The 17,968-nt window shown below is 43.2% G+C and overlaps 1 protein-coding gene across 10 annotated transcripts in view; it reads left to right on the plus strand.

Annotated features, from left to right (window-relative positions):
- The first annotated feature begins 1,220 nt into the window (after window positions 1–1,220).
- The window catches only part of LOC106610295 (endophilin-A1), a 66,985-nt gene continuing 50,237 nt past the window's right edge, over window positions 1,221–17,968 (plus strand). For 5 of the 10 annotated variants that reach the window (XM_045716504.1, XM_045716506.1, XM_045716507.1 and 2 more), the window contains exon 1: window positions 5,637–5,932. In XM_045716504.1, coding sequence (XP_045572460.1) covers window positions 5,888–5,932 — 45 coding nt within the window. In that variant the 5' untranslated portion in view covers window positions 5,637–5,887. Of the gene's footprint in view, window positions 1,343–5,634; window positions 5,933–17,968 lie in introns of those variants that run through there. The other 5 variants (XM_045716505.1, XM_014209573.2, XM_045716508.1 and 2 more) reach the window with 3 other exon arrangements.

Here is a 17,968-nt window from a genome sequence, read left to right on the forward strand (position 1 = left end):
TAAGCCTAACATTCCTAGCCTGGTAAAATCATATTGAACACTGTGCTCATTGTTTCACTTCAATGGTAAGTGCAGCATTCAGTCTGGTTTAACCAGGCTACAAGACCCCTAACCTAACCTTGTCTATTGTCTTTCTTTCTTACAGGTGATGGCACACACACACACACAAAAAAAATTACATTCTTGCTACTTGGTTCTTCATTGATCATAGCTGCTTGGGGCAGCAGGTATAACCTCCAGGTTAGATCATTGGGCCAGGAACCGAAAGGTCGCTGGTTCGAATCCTGGTGAAACCTGCCGCTTTTCCCTTGAGCAAGGCACTTAACCCCAGTTGCTCCAGGGGCCCTGTAGGTGTCTCAGGGGGAGTTGTGATATGCAAATAACACATTTCCAGCACAAATAGAAGCATGTATATAAATATTTATCCTTTTGTTTTCTCCTTTCTCTTGTGCAGCGTACACTTTGGTCTGGGGCTGAAGCACCTCAAAGCAGCCCTCCACCTTCACTAACTTTTCCAAGCCCTCATTAGCGAATGGCTGAAGTTATCGTTACAGGGGGTAACGGTGCCCACACACACACACACACACCTCAGGTAACCATGGTAAGGAATTCAGGCCCCCATCTCTCCATCTTTCTTTCGTTCTCTCTCGCTCCCCCTCTTTCGCTCAGTGGCGGGCAAATAGCACGAGGAGCCCAAACAACAAAGGATTGTTTGTTTGCATAACATTAGGGTGCACACACACACAATGGCGGGGCCGACCGCAGGACTGACTGGAGGCTTCCCGTGAACACAGGTGGAGCAGCCGAGCATCTGTGGGACCAATTAGATGAGCACAGGTACATTAGCATGTTTGAGTGGGGTGGGGGGTGAGGAGAGGGGAGAAGGGTTGTAAGGTGTGTAGACCTAATAATGAACCTCAAGGTACATTAGCATGTTTGAGTGGGATAAAGAGGAAGAGGTGGGAGGGGTAAGATTTGTAGGCTCATGATAAACCACACCCTCTTGTCTTGACCAAGGTACATCAGCATGTTTGAGAGGGGTGGAACAATGTGTGCAATGATTAACCTCTTAGAGTGGTATAACCTCTCTAAGTGGTGTGTTGGCAGTTTTTTTCCGATAAGGTGAGTGTGACTGCTGATCACTGCTCCGTACAGACAAAACACACCCACAGCTGGTCCCTCTTGTTATTAAAGGAGATTTTGTCTCTGTCGTTTATTTCTACCTTTTCCTCCCTTAGATGATAGAGTTATAGCCACTGCAATTGGTCAGTTGTGTGGAGAGAAGAAATTATCTACCTTTTCACTTTGGCCTGGCCTCTCTCCATCTGTCTCCATGGTGCAGGTAAGATTTATGGGCTCGAGATGACAAACGGAAAGAGACCTCCACTGGAGGTCTGGGAGACACACACACACACACACTGCTCACTCGGCCGTGGGATACAGCACTTTATCAGAGCTGAAGCCACTGACCAGTACTACTCATTCAGGACAACTGCATTCAGGTTGCTGACAGATGAGGTTGATATATCACTGATACTGTCTCTCTTTTAGCTATTGTTTAGTTCTATGATGTCATTTTCAGCTGTAATGTAGTGATGTATAGTATGCTTTTCTATTGAAGGATTAGTAACTACTTTGACTGGATCTGAATTTATACTCCAGTGCAGTGGCGACCCGTCGTTCAGGGCAGAGCCCCACCTGTTTTGAGCCCCACACGTTTAGCTAAAAAAAATATATATATATTTATTCTTATATTTATTTTTTTGCTTGTTTTGCATGTTATTTTGGCATTAATACGTGTCACATATCAGTTTGCAAACAATTTAAAATATATAATTTAAGTTAATAAATCCGCATACAAACATGGTCTCTTTTTTGCTTTCTTGAGTAAGGCAGCTCCAAAATGCAGGTGTTTCAGCCTAGCTCAGTGCTTTCTGTGGCGGTGGGGCAGCCAGCGCAAAATACAGAGTGTAGGGGTTGGTAATATTCTCTGATTGCGCCGTGATTGGCTCAGTGTTCTGTCACTCATGGGAACACTACGTCACCGCAACCTCAGTCTACAGGGAGAGCTAGAAAGTTAAAACCCCCTTGGGTGCTGCCATAGATTTATATTAGAAGCACCAATCCAAGAATGCTCAAGGTCATTGGCCACAGATAAAATCACGTTATATCTACAGTAGCTTTCTTTGGACTGATCATGTCAACATCTTACTTTCAAAGTCTTAGCTAACAGTCATCATCATGAATCATGTCAACAATCTACTGGCAAATGATTTTCAATCCTTGTCATATGAAGAGAAATTGTAGATAAAATGTATCGGTGCTCATCGGCCATTGGACATAAACACTACACAAGTTGGAAATCGCAAATTCAACAATGAGTGGTTTGGAAGGAATCAGTGGCTAACTGCAAGCATTGCTTCCCCTCCCTGCTATTGGGTGGAGGGTATGTGGTCCAAGTCTGGGTTTAAGGGTCTCTTTTCCAAGATTAAAAGGATAAACATTCACATGCAACACCATGGGCCAGAAAAGGTTGAATACATTGGCCATGCTGTCAATCCATCATGCCCCGTTCAAAACAACTGGAAACTCGGAACTGGGAAATCTCAAACTTCAGTGAGTTCAAGACAACTGGGAACTCAGGAAAAAAATTAGCTCTGACTGGGAAAATAACTTTTGAACAGTCATCCAACTCGGAATTTCAAGTCGGGAACTTAGCCTCTTTCTAGAACTCCGACCTGAAGATAATTGACGTCATGAGTCGACCTTGTTTTTTTCTGAGTTCCCAGTAGTCTTGAAAGCACCATAAATCCATAGAATGCCAGACTGCCAAATTTTCCCACAAGAAGGACCACCGCGCCACCTTCCTGTTCAAGTTAGCACAGCACAACGAGTCCAAAAATGTATTGTATGCTGCTGCATAAAGTATGTAATATGCCAGGGAAATATGTATACTGAGGCTAAGAAAGTAATACTAAGTGTATGTTGTGTAGTAAGCTGTCTGTAGCCCATGTGCCTCACCCTAGTCATTTGGTCCCTTTCCCCCTCATAACTTAGCCTACTGTTCTGACTTGGTGGTGCACATGTAGCCTATAGCCTGTTTTAGAGAAATGTCATCATTGAATATTGTAAGAGCTTTCATTGTCTCCTTATTATGCCCCCTTTATTTATCATACGGTTCTGACTTGGTGTATAGGGAGAATACTGTAAGAACGGCCCATGTTCTGAATTCTGGCACTGTACATTTCAAAAGTGCTGAACAAATAGTTATATTGACTACGTCCGTCTTAGCTCACTCATTAATGTCTTAATCGAAATTACAGATTGCCTCTTATCCGCTCATTGTTCCCTTATGCCATAGTTTGTACATCTCAATTGTCAGTAGAAACCACATTTGTTTAAGCAAGTCAGCCATGTCAGTTATGTATATATTTCTTTTAAGCCAGTAAATCAGGCTGAATGAATTGTTTCGCTGACAGACAAGGCTCCATTGATAGCCAGGTGTAGTGTGGTAAGGATTCACTCCATTGTCCTGAAAAGAAAGCTCTGCTGTTGGGACAGATTTATGTTGGCCTTAACAGTTTGTGGGCACCGTTTGTCACCATTAATGTATTGTTTAGTGTTGTATAGTGGCTTTGCTGGCATACGTCTAAAAAATATATGTTGAGTTTGCCCCACCAAGATTTACATGCTAAAATCGCCACTGCCCCAGTGGCATGTTAATTAGAGCGTAGATGCTTCTTCTGTCCATTGTTCATTCGCTGTGCACCTTATTATTATATGTATGGCTACCATTTGACCACAAGGTGGCACCAAGACAATGTACTTTATCATTCAGGCAGACATGTATTTTAGCGTTTGGGCCTTACGTGCTGTGTATACCGTTTGACCACAAGGTGGCGGCAATACAGTGTTATACAGTAGTTCTGAAAGAAATACATAGTGCCAGACAGTCATGTTTTTTTAATAGATGCACTTTGGGTTGTTGTCCACATGATGGCGCTATTTCCCATAGGAAAGACTGGCCCGCCTGTACTGGCATTGACAAACTACTTTGTATGCCGGTTTGGGCCTAAGCCTACAGGCGAGTCGAATGTTGTGTTCACATTTGTTGGACGAATGAAATTGATTTGAGTCACACCGCCGCCTCCATGCGACTAATTACCTGCTTCTGCATTATTCACACGTATCACCATGAATCATACCCCATGTTGTTTATTAGTGTTAACCATATGTGTGAGTAATAGTGTTTATCACACTCAATATGACTCTCTCTCTCTCTCTCTCTCTCTCTCTCTCTCTCTCTCTCTCTCTCTCTCTCTCTCTCTCTCTCTCTCTCTCTCTCTCTCTCTCTCTCTCTCACACCACACACACACACACACACACACTGCGATCATATCCTAGGCCTAGACCTCCCACCACCGACCCAGATAATGCATAATATGGCTTCAGCTTGCAAAAATGAGCAATTAATCAGTAATAGAATGTTATTGATGCACATTGAGGCTGTTCACCAACAACCATAGAGCTACTTGAGTTCTGTATTAGAGATAGTCAATGAACAGTGGGAAGAAAGCAATTAGTAAATTGAACTGACGTTATATAGTTACACAAGAATGAAGGCTACTCATTTCCAGGGCAGGCATATAAGCCAAGTCTTTCATTTCCACCAATATCTATTTCATAAGTTACCTATCACAGAGCCTCCAGCTGCACAGCGTGTGATTTTATAGCTAGATATCAACAGTTAGCTTGGGCCCTCTTCCAGGGCTGTGATATTGTCCATATTGGATGCATCGCAAACTGGTTGCCAAAATGCAACTATCGGCCTGCCATCTGGCGCCGAAGGGCTGAGCTGTAAAAATGTGAAGCTTCTTCAGCTCAGTGTTCATTTAAGGACCATAGCTAGGCTACTTTTTGATAGTTTGCAGCCAAGAATAATGTGATGGCCGGATGGTGTGTAGGCTAGGTGTATTAGGCTATTCAATATGTGTGAACACATTTGACGTTTTAGTCGTATAATTATTGGAATTAAGTTTAGATTGAATAGGCTCAACTTTTTGAGCTCATGTATATTTTGTGTGTATTCATTGTTGTTCTTAATCTTGACCTTTAAGACTTCAGTTGGATTGTAGTCATAAGTGTCGAATCTATTTAATGTGTTAACTAGGAAAGGACCTTTAGCTCTGTGTCCCCAAACGTTCCTGCTAGAGCGCCCATGTTGGTCGCTGTCCATGGTGCTAGAACCGCTAAGTACGTGGTGCTGAAACTCCCAACTCATAGCTACCGCGGATACAATGTCTGATAGGCTACATGCCTTTTTAATCTGTGGTGTATGTCAATGTCTTGACAAGGTTGTAATGCACATTGTTCTTTTTGGATTTCGTAGGCTATTAAAATAGGAATGAAAGGCCGATTCTTGATTCTAGCTTCAAGTGATGTAATTCCCTTTGTGTCAATTTGCTTTTTCATACTTGTCTGCCATGTCACGTCCCGATTTAGCGCGTATATCCCCTTATTCGCCACACTCTCCTCATTTAAAATGGCGTGATTACAGCGTGTGCCCGTTTTAACATGCCTTGTCGTGCAGTGGTAGATAGACTGGCCAGCTCTTGTAGCCTACGCTGCTGCTTTAAAAACGAGCCTGGTTTCGGAGCACTGACGTCACTGGCGTGTTGTACATGTGGGTTTGACATTCGGTAGACTATGCTGATCACTGATCACGGCCCCCGCTCAAAGGAGATTCCCAGTAGTTAAGAGCAATACAGAGGGGTTTTCCTCGGAAGCAATATCATCCCACGCAATTAGGAGCCGAGATTCCTGCAAAATAATCCCACATCAGCTCGTAATCAATCTAGAATCGTCGTGTAAAGCAGCAGCAGGAGCCATGTCTGTAGCAGGGTTTAAGAAACAGTTCCACAAAGCTACTCAGGTAAGCCGCATTGCTAATTCAAATAATACAGGACATAGTCGTGCCTTTTGGATATAGCAGCCTAATCGTGTAGATGCATTGAGAATGTCAAGGGCTTTCGTGATTGCTGGTTAATGCTGTGTGAGGGTGGCGTTGAAAGGATAACATAACGGTATCTGACTCATTAGTTATGCGCAGCGTTTTTCCACGGTAGACCGTTTGTAGCATATTCGTGGTTGCGTCATGGCTAGCACGGATTATTGTGAGGAATTTGATCTTCCTACCCCAACTGTATACCTTCAATGGCGCTCGAATCCCCTAATGAATGACATTAAAAGGACTGGCGCGACGCAGCAATGCGCCACGGGCCGCTTCTTTCTTATCCCTCTGAAACGTGCAGTGAGAGTGATAAATTAACATTTGACATTCTATGCAGAGAGTGATTTCCGGTCAAAAGAACAAAATGGGAATTGTTTTCACGATAATCCTTTGCTCTATGGTCCGTGCTATCCGGGATCCTTGGGATGTCCCTAGCGGATTGGAAAATGACATGTTTTAAATGGTTTAGGTTAAGATTAGGGTTTAGTGTAGGGACGTCCCAAGGATACCGGATAGCACTGACCGTTGGTCTACATCACAGACCGTCGGTACAGGACAGATGGTCTGAAAATGTGATGGGTACACCTTCTCCACTTCACATGACGTTCCGCCTGTACCGGGGAAAAACTCCAGCTTGGAACAACGAATAATGTTATCTTTTTTTATCATAAGGGTAAATGCAGGACTTAAACTGGAATGCCCCTCACCATGCTGCTGTATTTCCTCATGAACTGTAATGAATGTTCATAATGACCCTTATTAGTGCATTATTAAAGCGCTGTTATGTAACCGTTAAGTGCGTCCTGGTTGAAATCCTCCCATAACGGTTGCGCAGGTTGACCTCGCCGCCCTCTAAAACCGGGCATCTCACGACCGGCCTCTAACTGTCCTGACAAACTCTCTAGAGTTAGGCCTACTGAATCTAATTCCTCCCGGGGAGCTTTCTCCAACTTGCTGCTGATGCCAGGGGCGAAAATCTGATATCAACTTTGGAGGGGACAATTACATTACATTTTCTCAAGAGCAATTCCTGAGGGGGACACCAAAAGTAGTGCTGTAACACATAGCCTACGTTTAATATGGTAAATGTATATTGAGGAACCAAAGAAATAAGGTGTTTGCCGTACTCCTAACTACCGGTACCCAAAACTACACAACTAATCACAACAGCAATAACATTGCCTTTAACAAATCTTAGTTCAGTCACCAGTTTAAGTTGAGAGTGGGGGGTATCCATGGCATTTTCCAATTATGTTCCTATTTTACAAGTAAAAAAAATTGAGAACCTTTCATAATGTTGCCAAACAAAGACTCAACAAACTTACCTGAGACTCCCTGTCTCTGCCAGTCTGTCCCTGCATATCTGTCCCCAACTCTGCTGTCTGTGTGCCATCTGTTGCCTGCTCTGCCTAATGACATCATTGTGAAACATTTCCATTAGAATTTCATTTCTTTCTTATGAACATTTTATCAACTAGTCTTTGAGATATTAGGCTACTAGGGTTCTTACTTTGCGTTTTGGTGTACTGAAAAATACTCTGGTCCGTCTTTTTTCTGCCATTTTTCTACCTGGTTGGCTACACACACACAGTATGTAGGTTATTTACAGTAGGAGATGGGCTTCTATCATCTTATCTTCTATCATTCTATATGGGCTTCGATCTAAAAGGTAGCTAGCAAATGTGAAACGTATTGCAATGACAAGAGTTGACAGCTGTATGAGTTCACCATTTACACAACATATGCTGCAACCTTTTGTAATTTTAATCGTTTGTTTCATATTGGCTGGCTTCTAACAATAGCTGAATTTGCAAAGCTAGCGAGCACCAATTCAGTGGTGTTTTCTATAATCTTTGCTACCCGGGTTAAATAAAGGTGAAATAAAATATATAAATAAAAGTTCCCTTGCGACAATTTAGCTTTTGCAACGAGACCATTAAATATATTTAAAACAATGGTAGAAGAGAGTGTAGTTCTGTTCAGTTTATCGCTAACGTTATCACAGGGACTTTGAAGCACTAACTTACATGCATGCTGATCTTGGAATAAATTGACGATAGCAAAGATTCCATCTTTGACGACGCCACATAAATGGAATAGGTACTAGCTAGCTTAATAGTTAATATTTGCGCGCTAGCTCTGCATATTCAGCTAGTGTGTGTGCACGATTGACTGGATTAACCTCACGTCAGTTACGTGCATTGAGTGCCTTTCAGACAGTAGATACGACCTCTACGTTACCTCGCAAGCTAAGGAACTGGCAGTGGATAAAACCATTGTGAGGCAAAGGGTGGGGGGGTCGCAATCTTTTGAAACTTAAAAACGAGCTATTAAGTGTCTATAATCAGCACAATTGCTTTCATTGCGTATTATTCATATTATTTAAATTACATAGTTATGTTTCAGTGATATATTGGAGGGGACAAATCATATTTTTCCCAGGATGGGGGGGTCGTGTCCCCCCCGGGATTTCCGCCCCTGGCTGATGCAGATAACCGATATCATAAATCTGTACAATGTGTGAAATGATCCGTATTTTATGTATAATTGTAATGCATCATTTTACATTTACATTTACGTCATTAAGCAGACGCTCTTATCCAGAGCGACTTACAAATTGATCCAGGTGGTTGAAAATGATGGACGCATCTACACACTGCAATATGGTTTAGGGCCATCCCGATCTCTGTTTAGTGTTTTTACTGGTTTAAAAATACACTATAGGTAATGCTGTTTTAATCACTTTGGACCATCTAAGACACCATTGTTAACTGTCTGTGTGCCCCATTGGCCAGTCCCCAAAAACGCCCTGCTCACCATGGTTCAGTCCAGCCTAATTGATGTCCAAAGACGTGTTCTACACTAGCCCTGAGTGTCTCTAACTGAAGGGCTTACATTTTATATTCAAGCTGGGTTTAACCTCCCTGGAGAGTTTGCGTGGTGTGCGTTGGCATGCACGGTGACATGCGCTCTCAGCATCAATCAGCTCTGGGCTGAGTCACCCTGTCACTCTGGCCATGTCTACACTTGACACTTACATGTGACTTCTGCTATCAGAATACGAAGATCGCATTGAAAAGACGTGCCTAGATGCACAAAAGTGGCTTTGTGGTGTGATTGTGTTCAGGTCTGTCTGACCACTTCAGGAGGTGGTCAGAGCTGCATTGTGTGTGGATTTCTCCTCAGTCTGGATGAAGTCAGGCCACCGAAGTGCATACAGCGGGCGACGTCATCAGCGCTCCTACCACAAGTGTTTTGGGACCGAGAGGCACCTTTTCATTATAACATTGGAGGAAATATGTTCCTAATGTGTGAGGAACATGTTTGCTGGCCTTATAAATACTAGCCAGCTTGCTAATATTTAGAAAAACTATTTTTTGTTTGGAAGATATGCTAACCTGTTTGCAATCCCTGTAGTGTTGTTTGCTAGCTTGCGGGCTAGCTACAAAGGTTAGCTGGCTAGTTAGCTACGGTAGTTAGAATACTGGCATTTGAATATAGCGCTGAAAAAGGGAATCCAGACACACTGTGGACACGGTAGACATGTTTCATGTAGATGCCTGACACGTTCGGAACTCCATGATCAGAACTCTGTGATCAGAATACTAAAATGGCATGAACTGTCAAGTCTAAACAAGGCCTCTGTCCTCTCTCACACTGGTTTAGTACACTACACACACACACACACACACCCCATGACATTAGTCATCAGCTGACAGTCATCCAGCTATATTTGTATGTGCAGTCACTTGTTAAGAGACAATGACTGAATCATAGAGGTCGACCGATTATGATTTTTCAACGCCGGTGCCGATTATTGGAGGGCCAGAAAAGCCGATACCGATTAATCGGCCGATTTTATTTTTATTTGTAATAAATACAATTACAACAATACTGAATGAACACTTATTTTAACTTAATATAATACATAAATAAAATCAATTTAGCCTCAAATAAATAATGAAACATGTTCAATTTGGTTTAAATAATGCAAAAACAAAGTGTTGGAGAAGAAAGTAAAAGTGCAATATGTGCCATGTAAAAAAAGCTACCGTTTAAGTTCCTTGCTCAGAACATGAGAACATATGAAAGCTGGTGGTTCCTTTTAACATGAGTCTTCAATATTCCCAGGTAAGATGTTTTAGGTTGTAGTTATTATAGGACTATTTCTCTCCATACGATTTGTATTTCAAATACCTTTGACTATTGGATGTTCTTATAGGCACTTTAGTATTGCCAGTGTAACAGTATAGCTTCTGTCCCTCTCCTCGCTCCTACCTGGGCTCGAACCAGGAACACATCGACAACAGCCACCCTCAAAGCAGCGTTACCCATGCAGAGGAGGGAAAACAACTACTCCAAGTCTCAGAGCGAGTGACGTTTGAAACGCTATTAGCGTGCACCCGGCTAACTAGCTAGCCATTTCACATCGGTTACACCAGCCTAATCTCGGGAGTTGATAGGATTGAAGTCATAAACAGCGCAATGCATTGCGAAGGGCTGCTGGCAAAACGCACGAAAGTGCTATTTTGAATGAATGCTTACGAGCCTGCTGTTGCCTACCACTGCTCAGTCAGACAGCTCTATCAAATCATAGACTTAATTATAACATAATAACACACAGAAATACGAGCCTTAGGTCATTAATATGGTCGAATCCGGAAACTATCATCTCGAAAACAAAACGTTATTCCTGTTACATTCCACAACCTTCAGTGTTATGTCATAATTACGTAAAATTCTGGCAAATTAGTTCGCAACGAGCCAGGCGGCCCAAACTGTTGCATATACCCTGACTGCGTGCAATTTCACCTGGTTAATATTGCCTGCTAACCTGGATTTCTTTTAGCTAAATATGCAGGTTTAAAAAGATATACTTCTGTGTATTGATTTTAAGAAAGGCATTGATGTTTATGGTTAGGTACAGTCGTGCAACGATTGTGCTTTTTTCGCAAATGCGCTTTTGTTAAATCATCCCCGTTTGGCGAAGTCAGCTGTCTTTGTTAGGAAGAAATAGTCTTCACAGTTCGCAACAAGCCAGGCGGCCCAAACTGCTGCATATACCCTGACTCTGTTTGCAAGAGAATTGACACATTTTCCCTAGTTAAAAGAAATTCATGTTAGCAGGCAATATTAACTAAATATGCAGGTTTAAAAAGATATACTTGTGTATTGATTTTAAGAAAGGCATTGATGTTTATGGTTGGAGCAACGTGTACCTAAGCGATTATATGCAACGCAGGGCAGGCTAGATAAACTAGTAATATCATCAACCATGTGTAGTTAACTAGTGATCATGATTGATTGATTGTTTTGTATAAGATAAGTTTAATGCTAGCTAGCACCTTAGCTTCTTACTGCATTCGCGTAACCTCGTGGAGTGCAATGTAAAGCAGGTGGTTAGAGCGTTGGATTAGTTAACCATAAGGTTGCAAGATTGAATCCCTGAGCTGACAAGGTAAAAATCTATCGTTCTGCCCCTGAACAAGGCAGTTAACCCACCGCTCCTAGGCCGTCATTGAAAATAAGAATTTGTTCTTAACTGACTTGCCTAGTTAAATAAAGGTAAAAAAAAAAAAAAAACGGCCAAATCGGCGTCCAAAAATACCGATTTCCGATTGTTATGAAAACTTGAAATCGGCCCTAATTAATCGGCCATTCTGATTAATCGGTCGACCTCTAAATCATACAGTCAATTAATAATCCCAAATACTGTCAAATGCGCAGTAACAGGTCATTGAATGTCAGCTGCTTTGATCTCAACATTCGGTTCATGTTCAATACACTTTGAACATTGTGTCCCATAACTGTTACACCACATGCAATGTTTTACCAGTGAAGGATGCAAGTTAATGGTTTCTAATGTATTATAAGGCAGTTTCTACCTGTCAGAGTATATGTACGACTACTTTGAGAAACAGTGAGATGTACAAATATCCTCGTCATGGTTTTGTGGTAGAAGTAGCCAAGCCATGTCTGGGTAGAATAGTGATGTAGTTGTGGTCAGTCACCTGAAGGAGGGAACCGTCTGTCACTGTCACAGTGGGAAACCTTATCTCTCCCTTTAGCTTTGACCTTGGAGCACCCAGACTGTGTGTGTGTGTGTGTGTGTGTGTGTGTGTGTGTGTGTGTGTTCACCATAGACATACAGATGTAGTCATACATCGTTGGTCCCTACAGCAGAGGGCCTATATGAGTGTATAAACCCCAGGTGGTATAGTAGGAGCTCTCTCCTGCTATCTGCCTTTACACACACACACACACACACACACACACACACACATGCTGCACTCAGTCTCCCATGCAGTGACAGCAGGGCTCCAAATGTTATGCCTGTCCCCTGACAGAGGAGATCAGTGGGGAAGATGGGTTGATGAACAGGCCTAAGGAGGGGGGTGGGGTCTCCACTTGGCTGACCCTCAACACTGGGACCCCACAGGGGTGCGTGCTCAGCCCCCCTCCCTGTTCACCCACGACTGCGTGACCATGCACGCCTCCAACTCAATCATCAAGTTTGCACACGACACAACAGCAGTGGGCTTGATTACCAACAACGACGAGACGGCCTACAGGGAGGAGGTGAGGGCCCTCGGAGTGTGGTGTCAGGAAAACAACCTCTCACTCAACGTCAACAAAACAAAGGAGATGATCGTGGACTTCAGGAAACAGCAGAGGGAGCAGCCCCCTATCCACATCAAAGGGACAGCAGTGGAGAAGGTGGAAAGTTTTAAGTTCCTTGACGTACACATCACAGACAAACTGAAATGGTCCACCCACACAGACAGCGTGGTGAAGAAGACGCAACAGCGCAACAACGCTTCTTCAACCTCAGGAAGCTGAAGAAATGTGGCTTGTCACCCAAAACCCTGACAAACTTTTACAGATGCACAATCAAGAACATCCTGTCGGGCTGTATCACAGCCTGGTACGGCAACTGCTCCGTCCTCAACCGTAAAGCTCTCCAGAGGGTGGTGTGGTCTGCACAACGCATCACCGGGTGCAAACTACCTGCCCTCCAGGACACGTACACCACCCGATGTCACAGGAAGGCCAAAAAGATCAAGGACAACAACCACCCGAGCCACTGCCTGTTCACACCTCTATCATCCAGAAGGCGAGGTCAGTACAGGTGCATCAAAGCTGGGGCCGAGAGAATGAAAAACAGCTTCTATCTCAAGGCCATCAGACTGCTAAACGGCCATCACTAACACAGAGAGGCTGCTGCCTACATTGAGACCCAATCCCTGGCCACTTTAATAAATTAATCACTAGTCACTTTATACAATGCACTTTAAATAATGCCACTTTAATAATGTTTACATATCTTACATTACTCATATCATATGTATTAACTGTATTTTATACCATCTATTGCACCTTGCCTATGCTGCTCATCCATATATTTATATGTAAATATTCTCATTCACCCCTTTAGGTTTGTGTGTATTAGGTAGTTGTTGTGGAATTGTTAGATTACTTAGTTATTACTGCACTGTCAGAACTAGAAGCATTTCGCTACACTCACATTAACATCTGCTAACCATGTGTATGTGACCAATAAGATGTCATTTGATTTGGTAGATGTTTTTAATATGTGGTCGTTCTGGTTACAAGACAAAGCACCAATCTCTAAAAGGTTTACATCTAATCCAGGGTCACCTTTTGTGGCTTGGCTCATAGTGGTTAAGGTCCTGTGACCTGATCTGAAATCAGTTCTAACAGCTGCAATGATCCAGAACATTATTGTACTGGATGTCCCGGGAATGTTAACTGACCCGACATTGACCAGAGCTAATGCTAATGGATAATTACCCATCAGACCCTGCCTTGCCTGTGTGATTATGTAGCAGATGCTTTGCGGTGTATATTTTATGTTCCATTTCCCTCCTGCACGCTGTGCATTATCCCTTCTTCACTCAGGCTTTATGGGCCAGGGCTCTGTGGGGAACAACTGGCCATAAAAAGCTGCTGGTTTCACTGAGGGATTTAGTAAACACACTTAAACACTTGTGTACACACACACACACAGTTCACCCTCTTACGCAATCTCTCTCTCACACACTGTACAAGGGCAACTGCAATGCAGTCCATTGAATACTGGTGAGAGAGGAGAGAGAAGCACAGGGCATGAAGGTTAAAGCAACCAAGTCTCCCTCCATTCCTTCACTGGACATGAATCCATCCATGATCTCTTCCTATAATTTGCAATGAGACATTTTTCTAGAGAAGTTTTTAATAAGGTGCAATAAGAAATAGTCTCTCTGGCTCACTGGGAAACATGGCTGCATTACATCTTTGGATGTAAGGCAGCAATTAGGATGATTCACGCCTAGGATGTTTTTCTCCAAATTGGTTGTCTTATTTAAAGTATTTATACAGGAAAGTGTGTGTGTTACGCCATCCGTCAACTTTGCCCTTAGTGAAAGAGAAAGAAGGAAATGAAGAGAGGGACAGAGAAAGAGAGCTATGAGTCAGAAGGATCAGTTAGTGTGGAGGAGAACAGATGCTCTCCAAATGCCAGCCTTATATTCCCATGGTAGGATGAAAGGCCCCATACTGAATGTTAGCCATGGCATGATTGACTCTCACACGTCATAGACTATTGCTGATCCACAGCTACCCACATGAACTAGGCTAACGTTTGTTGTGGGGCAAACACATAAACTAGGCTAACGTTTGTTGTGGGGCAAACACATGAACGAGGCTAACGTTTGTTGTGGGGCAAACACATGAACCAGGCTAATGTTTGTTGTGGGGCAAACACATGAACTAGGCTAATGTTTGTTGTGGGGCAAACACATGAACTAGGCTAATGTTTGTTGTGGGGCAAACACATGAACTAGGCTAATGTTTGTTGTGGGGCAAACACACGAACTAGGCTAATGTTTGTTGTGTGGCAAACACACGATCTAGGCTAATGTTTGTTGTGGGGCAAACACATGACCTAGGCTAATGTTTGTTGTGGGGCAAACACATGAACTAGGCTAATGTTTGTTGTGGGGCAAACACATGAACTAGGCTAACGTTTGTTGTGGGGCAAACACATGAACTAGGCTAACGTTTGTTGTGTGGAAAACACACGAACTAGGCTAATGTTTGTTGTGGGGCAAACACATGAACTAGGCTAACGTTTGATGTGGAGCAAACACATGACCTAGGCTAACGTTTGTTGTGTGGAAAACACACGAACTAGGCTAATGTTTGTTGTGGGGCAAACACATGAACTAGGTGTTACGCTCGTCGTAAAGATTGGACCAAGGTGCAGCGTGGTAGGCGAACATTTTACTTTTATTTAAAATGAACACCAACAAAACAAACGTAAAGTTCTGCAGGCTACACAGCAACTATGCAAAAACAAGATCCCACAAACTAAGGTGGGAAAAGGCTGCCTAAGTATGATCCCCAATTAGAGAGAACGATAGACAGCTGCCTCTGATTGGGAACCATACCCGGCAAACAAAGAAATAGAAAAACTAGAATGCCCACCCAAATCACACCCTGACCTAACCAAATAGAGAAATAAAAAGGCTCTCTAAGGTCAGGGCATGACACTAGGGTAACGTTTGTTGTGGAGCAAATACATGAACTAGGCTAATGTTTGTTATGGAGCAAACACATGAACTAGGCTAACGTTTGTTATGGAGCAAACACATGAACTAGGCTAACGTTTGTTGTGGAGCAAACACATGAACTAGGCTAACGTTTGTTGTGGAGCAAACACATGAACTAGGCTAACGTTTGTTGTGGAGCAAACACATGAACTAGGCTAACGTTTGTTGTGGAGCAAACACATGAACTAGGCTAACGTTTGTTGTGGAGCAAACACATGAACTAGGCTAACGTTTGTTATGGAGCAAACACATGAACTAGGCTAATGTTAGGGTTAGGGTTAGAAAACTTGCAAAATTCTCTCCACCACCAAGAGGAGTGTGAACAGTTTGTGTCATGAACAGTGCTTGTACCCATAGAAATAGACGTGGCGCATGCTGGCTGTTCCCCAATGCTGCAAGGGGAGCCCCGAGTGAAAAAGTTTGGGAAGCCCTGCTCTAGCCCATGTTCTGTTATGCTAGCCAAGGGGAACCCCTCTTCTTCACCAGAACATGCCCTCCTCAGAACATTGCTGGTGACATGTTCTGTTTTTAGCCCAGGGAAGCTCCGTAGTACATTGCATCTAATGGTACTAGTCTGCTAGCCTGGCTGACGTGATCCACGTGAATCACAGCACGGGGAGAGCTGTGACACACTGGTTTAGAGGCCGTTTGTTAATGCAATTTTCGCACAGAATTTGAGTGATGGGTTTGATTGGTTCTCTCAAATGTATGCATATGAAAATCCAACAGTAGTAATGGAAGGGGGCGGAGCTCGGGGCCTGTGTGGTTGTCCATAAGTGAGAAAGACACGGAGGAGAACCAACCAGTAAAATCACAGACCCCTTCATTATAAACACATTGTGCTGACAACATCAAAGAGCCACTCCAAGCTCTGACCTCTGAAGGAGGACTTCGAGAGTTAGGTCTTAGCCAGACTAATAGTCTGCCAACAGGTAACTAAAAATACCTTCAAAAACATCTACTGCTGGGGGAGGGAGAGAGAGACGGGGGGAAGGAGGAGAGGAGATGGGGAGCTTAAGAAAATGTCTGCAGGGTCTTTGTCTGTGCGGAGTTTGGCTGTACAGAGATGGATGTTCTAGATAAATGTTAGAAGGGAAAGTCATGCCTCTGACACATTTAGTTGATTTTAATGCTGTCGACGTTGGTGATTCTAAGCGATATGGCTACTGTAATCTTCTTATGCACTATTACATGGCACGGTATTCCATTGGCTAATATGGTTGGCTAAGCTACATGGGTGAGAACAGGAGTAAAATAACATGGAGTAAAATAACTCTGTTCAATAGGGGTTAAAGTGGAGCGTTGTGAACGCTGTGTGTGAAGTCACTCTTCTTAATGAAGCAGCGTTTTTTCCCTCCACTGCTGTGTCTGATAAATGATTCAGGCCTCATGTGCTTTCTTCTTCTGAGAGCTACTGTGGTACAGATAGACTGCAGCAAGACTGTGTGTGTGTGTGTGTGTGTGTGTGTGTGTGTGTGTGTGTGTGTGTGTGTGTGTATTCCTGAGATATGATGCTGCAGTTTCTCATTAGATTTCAGGTGGCACTAAGAGCTACTAAACCAGGTCAATGGAAGACATCAGACATGTTTCTCCACATAGAAATGTAACGACAGATATGAATTCTATGACCGGTTCTATTTCTATGCTCCCCCATCACCTGGTAGTTATCCGAATAGCATAGACGACAACTTCAAGATGATGATGAGTAGAGAGATTGATAGTAATAAGGCCATCATCAAAATGACTCCACATCTCCAAATGAAGGACAGGTGAAAAACATGGCAGTGTTTATCCTAGGGTGGAGAACAGGGTTTCCATTGCTCTGCTTTGTCGGCAACAGCTGTGCTACCAGCATGAAGCAACGTGTGGGGGTTTTTGTTTTGGAAAGGTGTGTGTGTGACCGAGACGGAGCCATCTCTACATAATACGTGGAGGTGCATTCAACCTCTTATCTATATCAGTCCAGCGTGGGTAGAGCTGTAACTGAATACTATCTCTTCTAGACTAGAGCTGTTATCATCACGCAGATATGGTATCACAACAGCATGAACACACATGAGGCAAGGTTATGTGCAAGAGGAATTGAGAAACTGCCGAGGCGGTTCTTTCCTACTTCTTCTTCTCTGTCTCTTTTGTGTTGTACAGTAGTTCCCCCTTCAGGCAGAAAATAATAAGTCGGTCCCAACTAGGCGGGGTTCTCCTAATTAGAGATGGACAGTAGTCTATTAGAAGAGAAGTCTGTCTCTCTCTCTCTCTCTCTGCCTCCTTTCTCTCTCTCTCTCTCTCTCTCTCTCTGCCTCCTCTCTCTATCTCTCTCTCTCTCTTTCTGAAGTGTGTGCAGCATTTT

The sequence above is a fragment of the Salmo salar genome, chromosome ssa04 (assembly GCF_905237065.1).
Source record: "Salmo salar chromosome ssa04, Ssal_v3.1, whole genome shotgun sequence".
In the NCBI taxonomy this organism is placed as follows: Eukaryota; Metazoa; Chordata; class Actinopteri; order Salmoniformes; family Salmonidae; genus Salmo; species Salmo salar.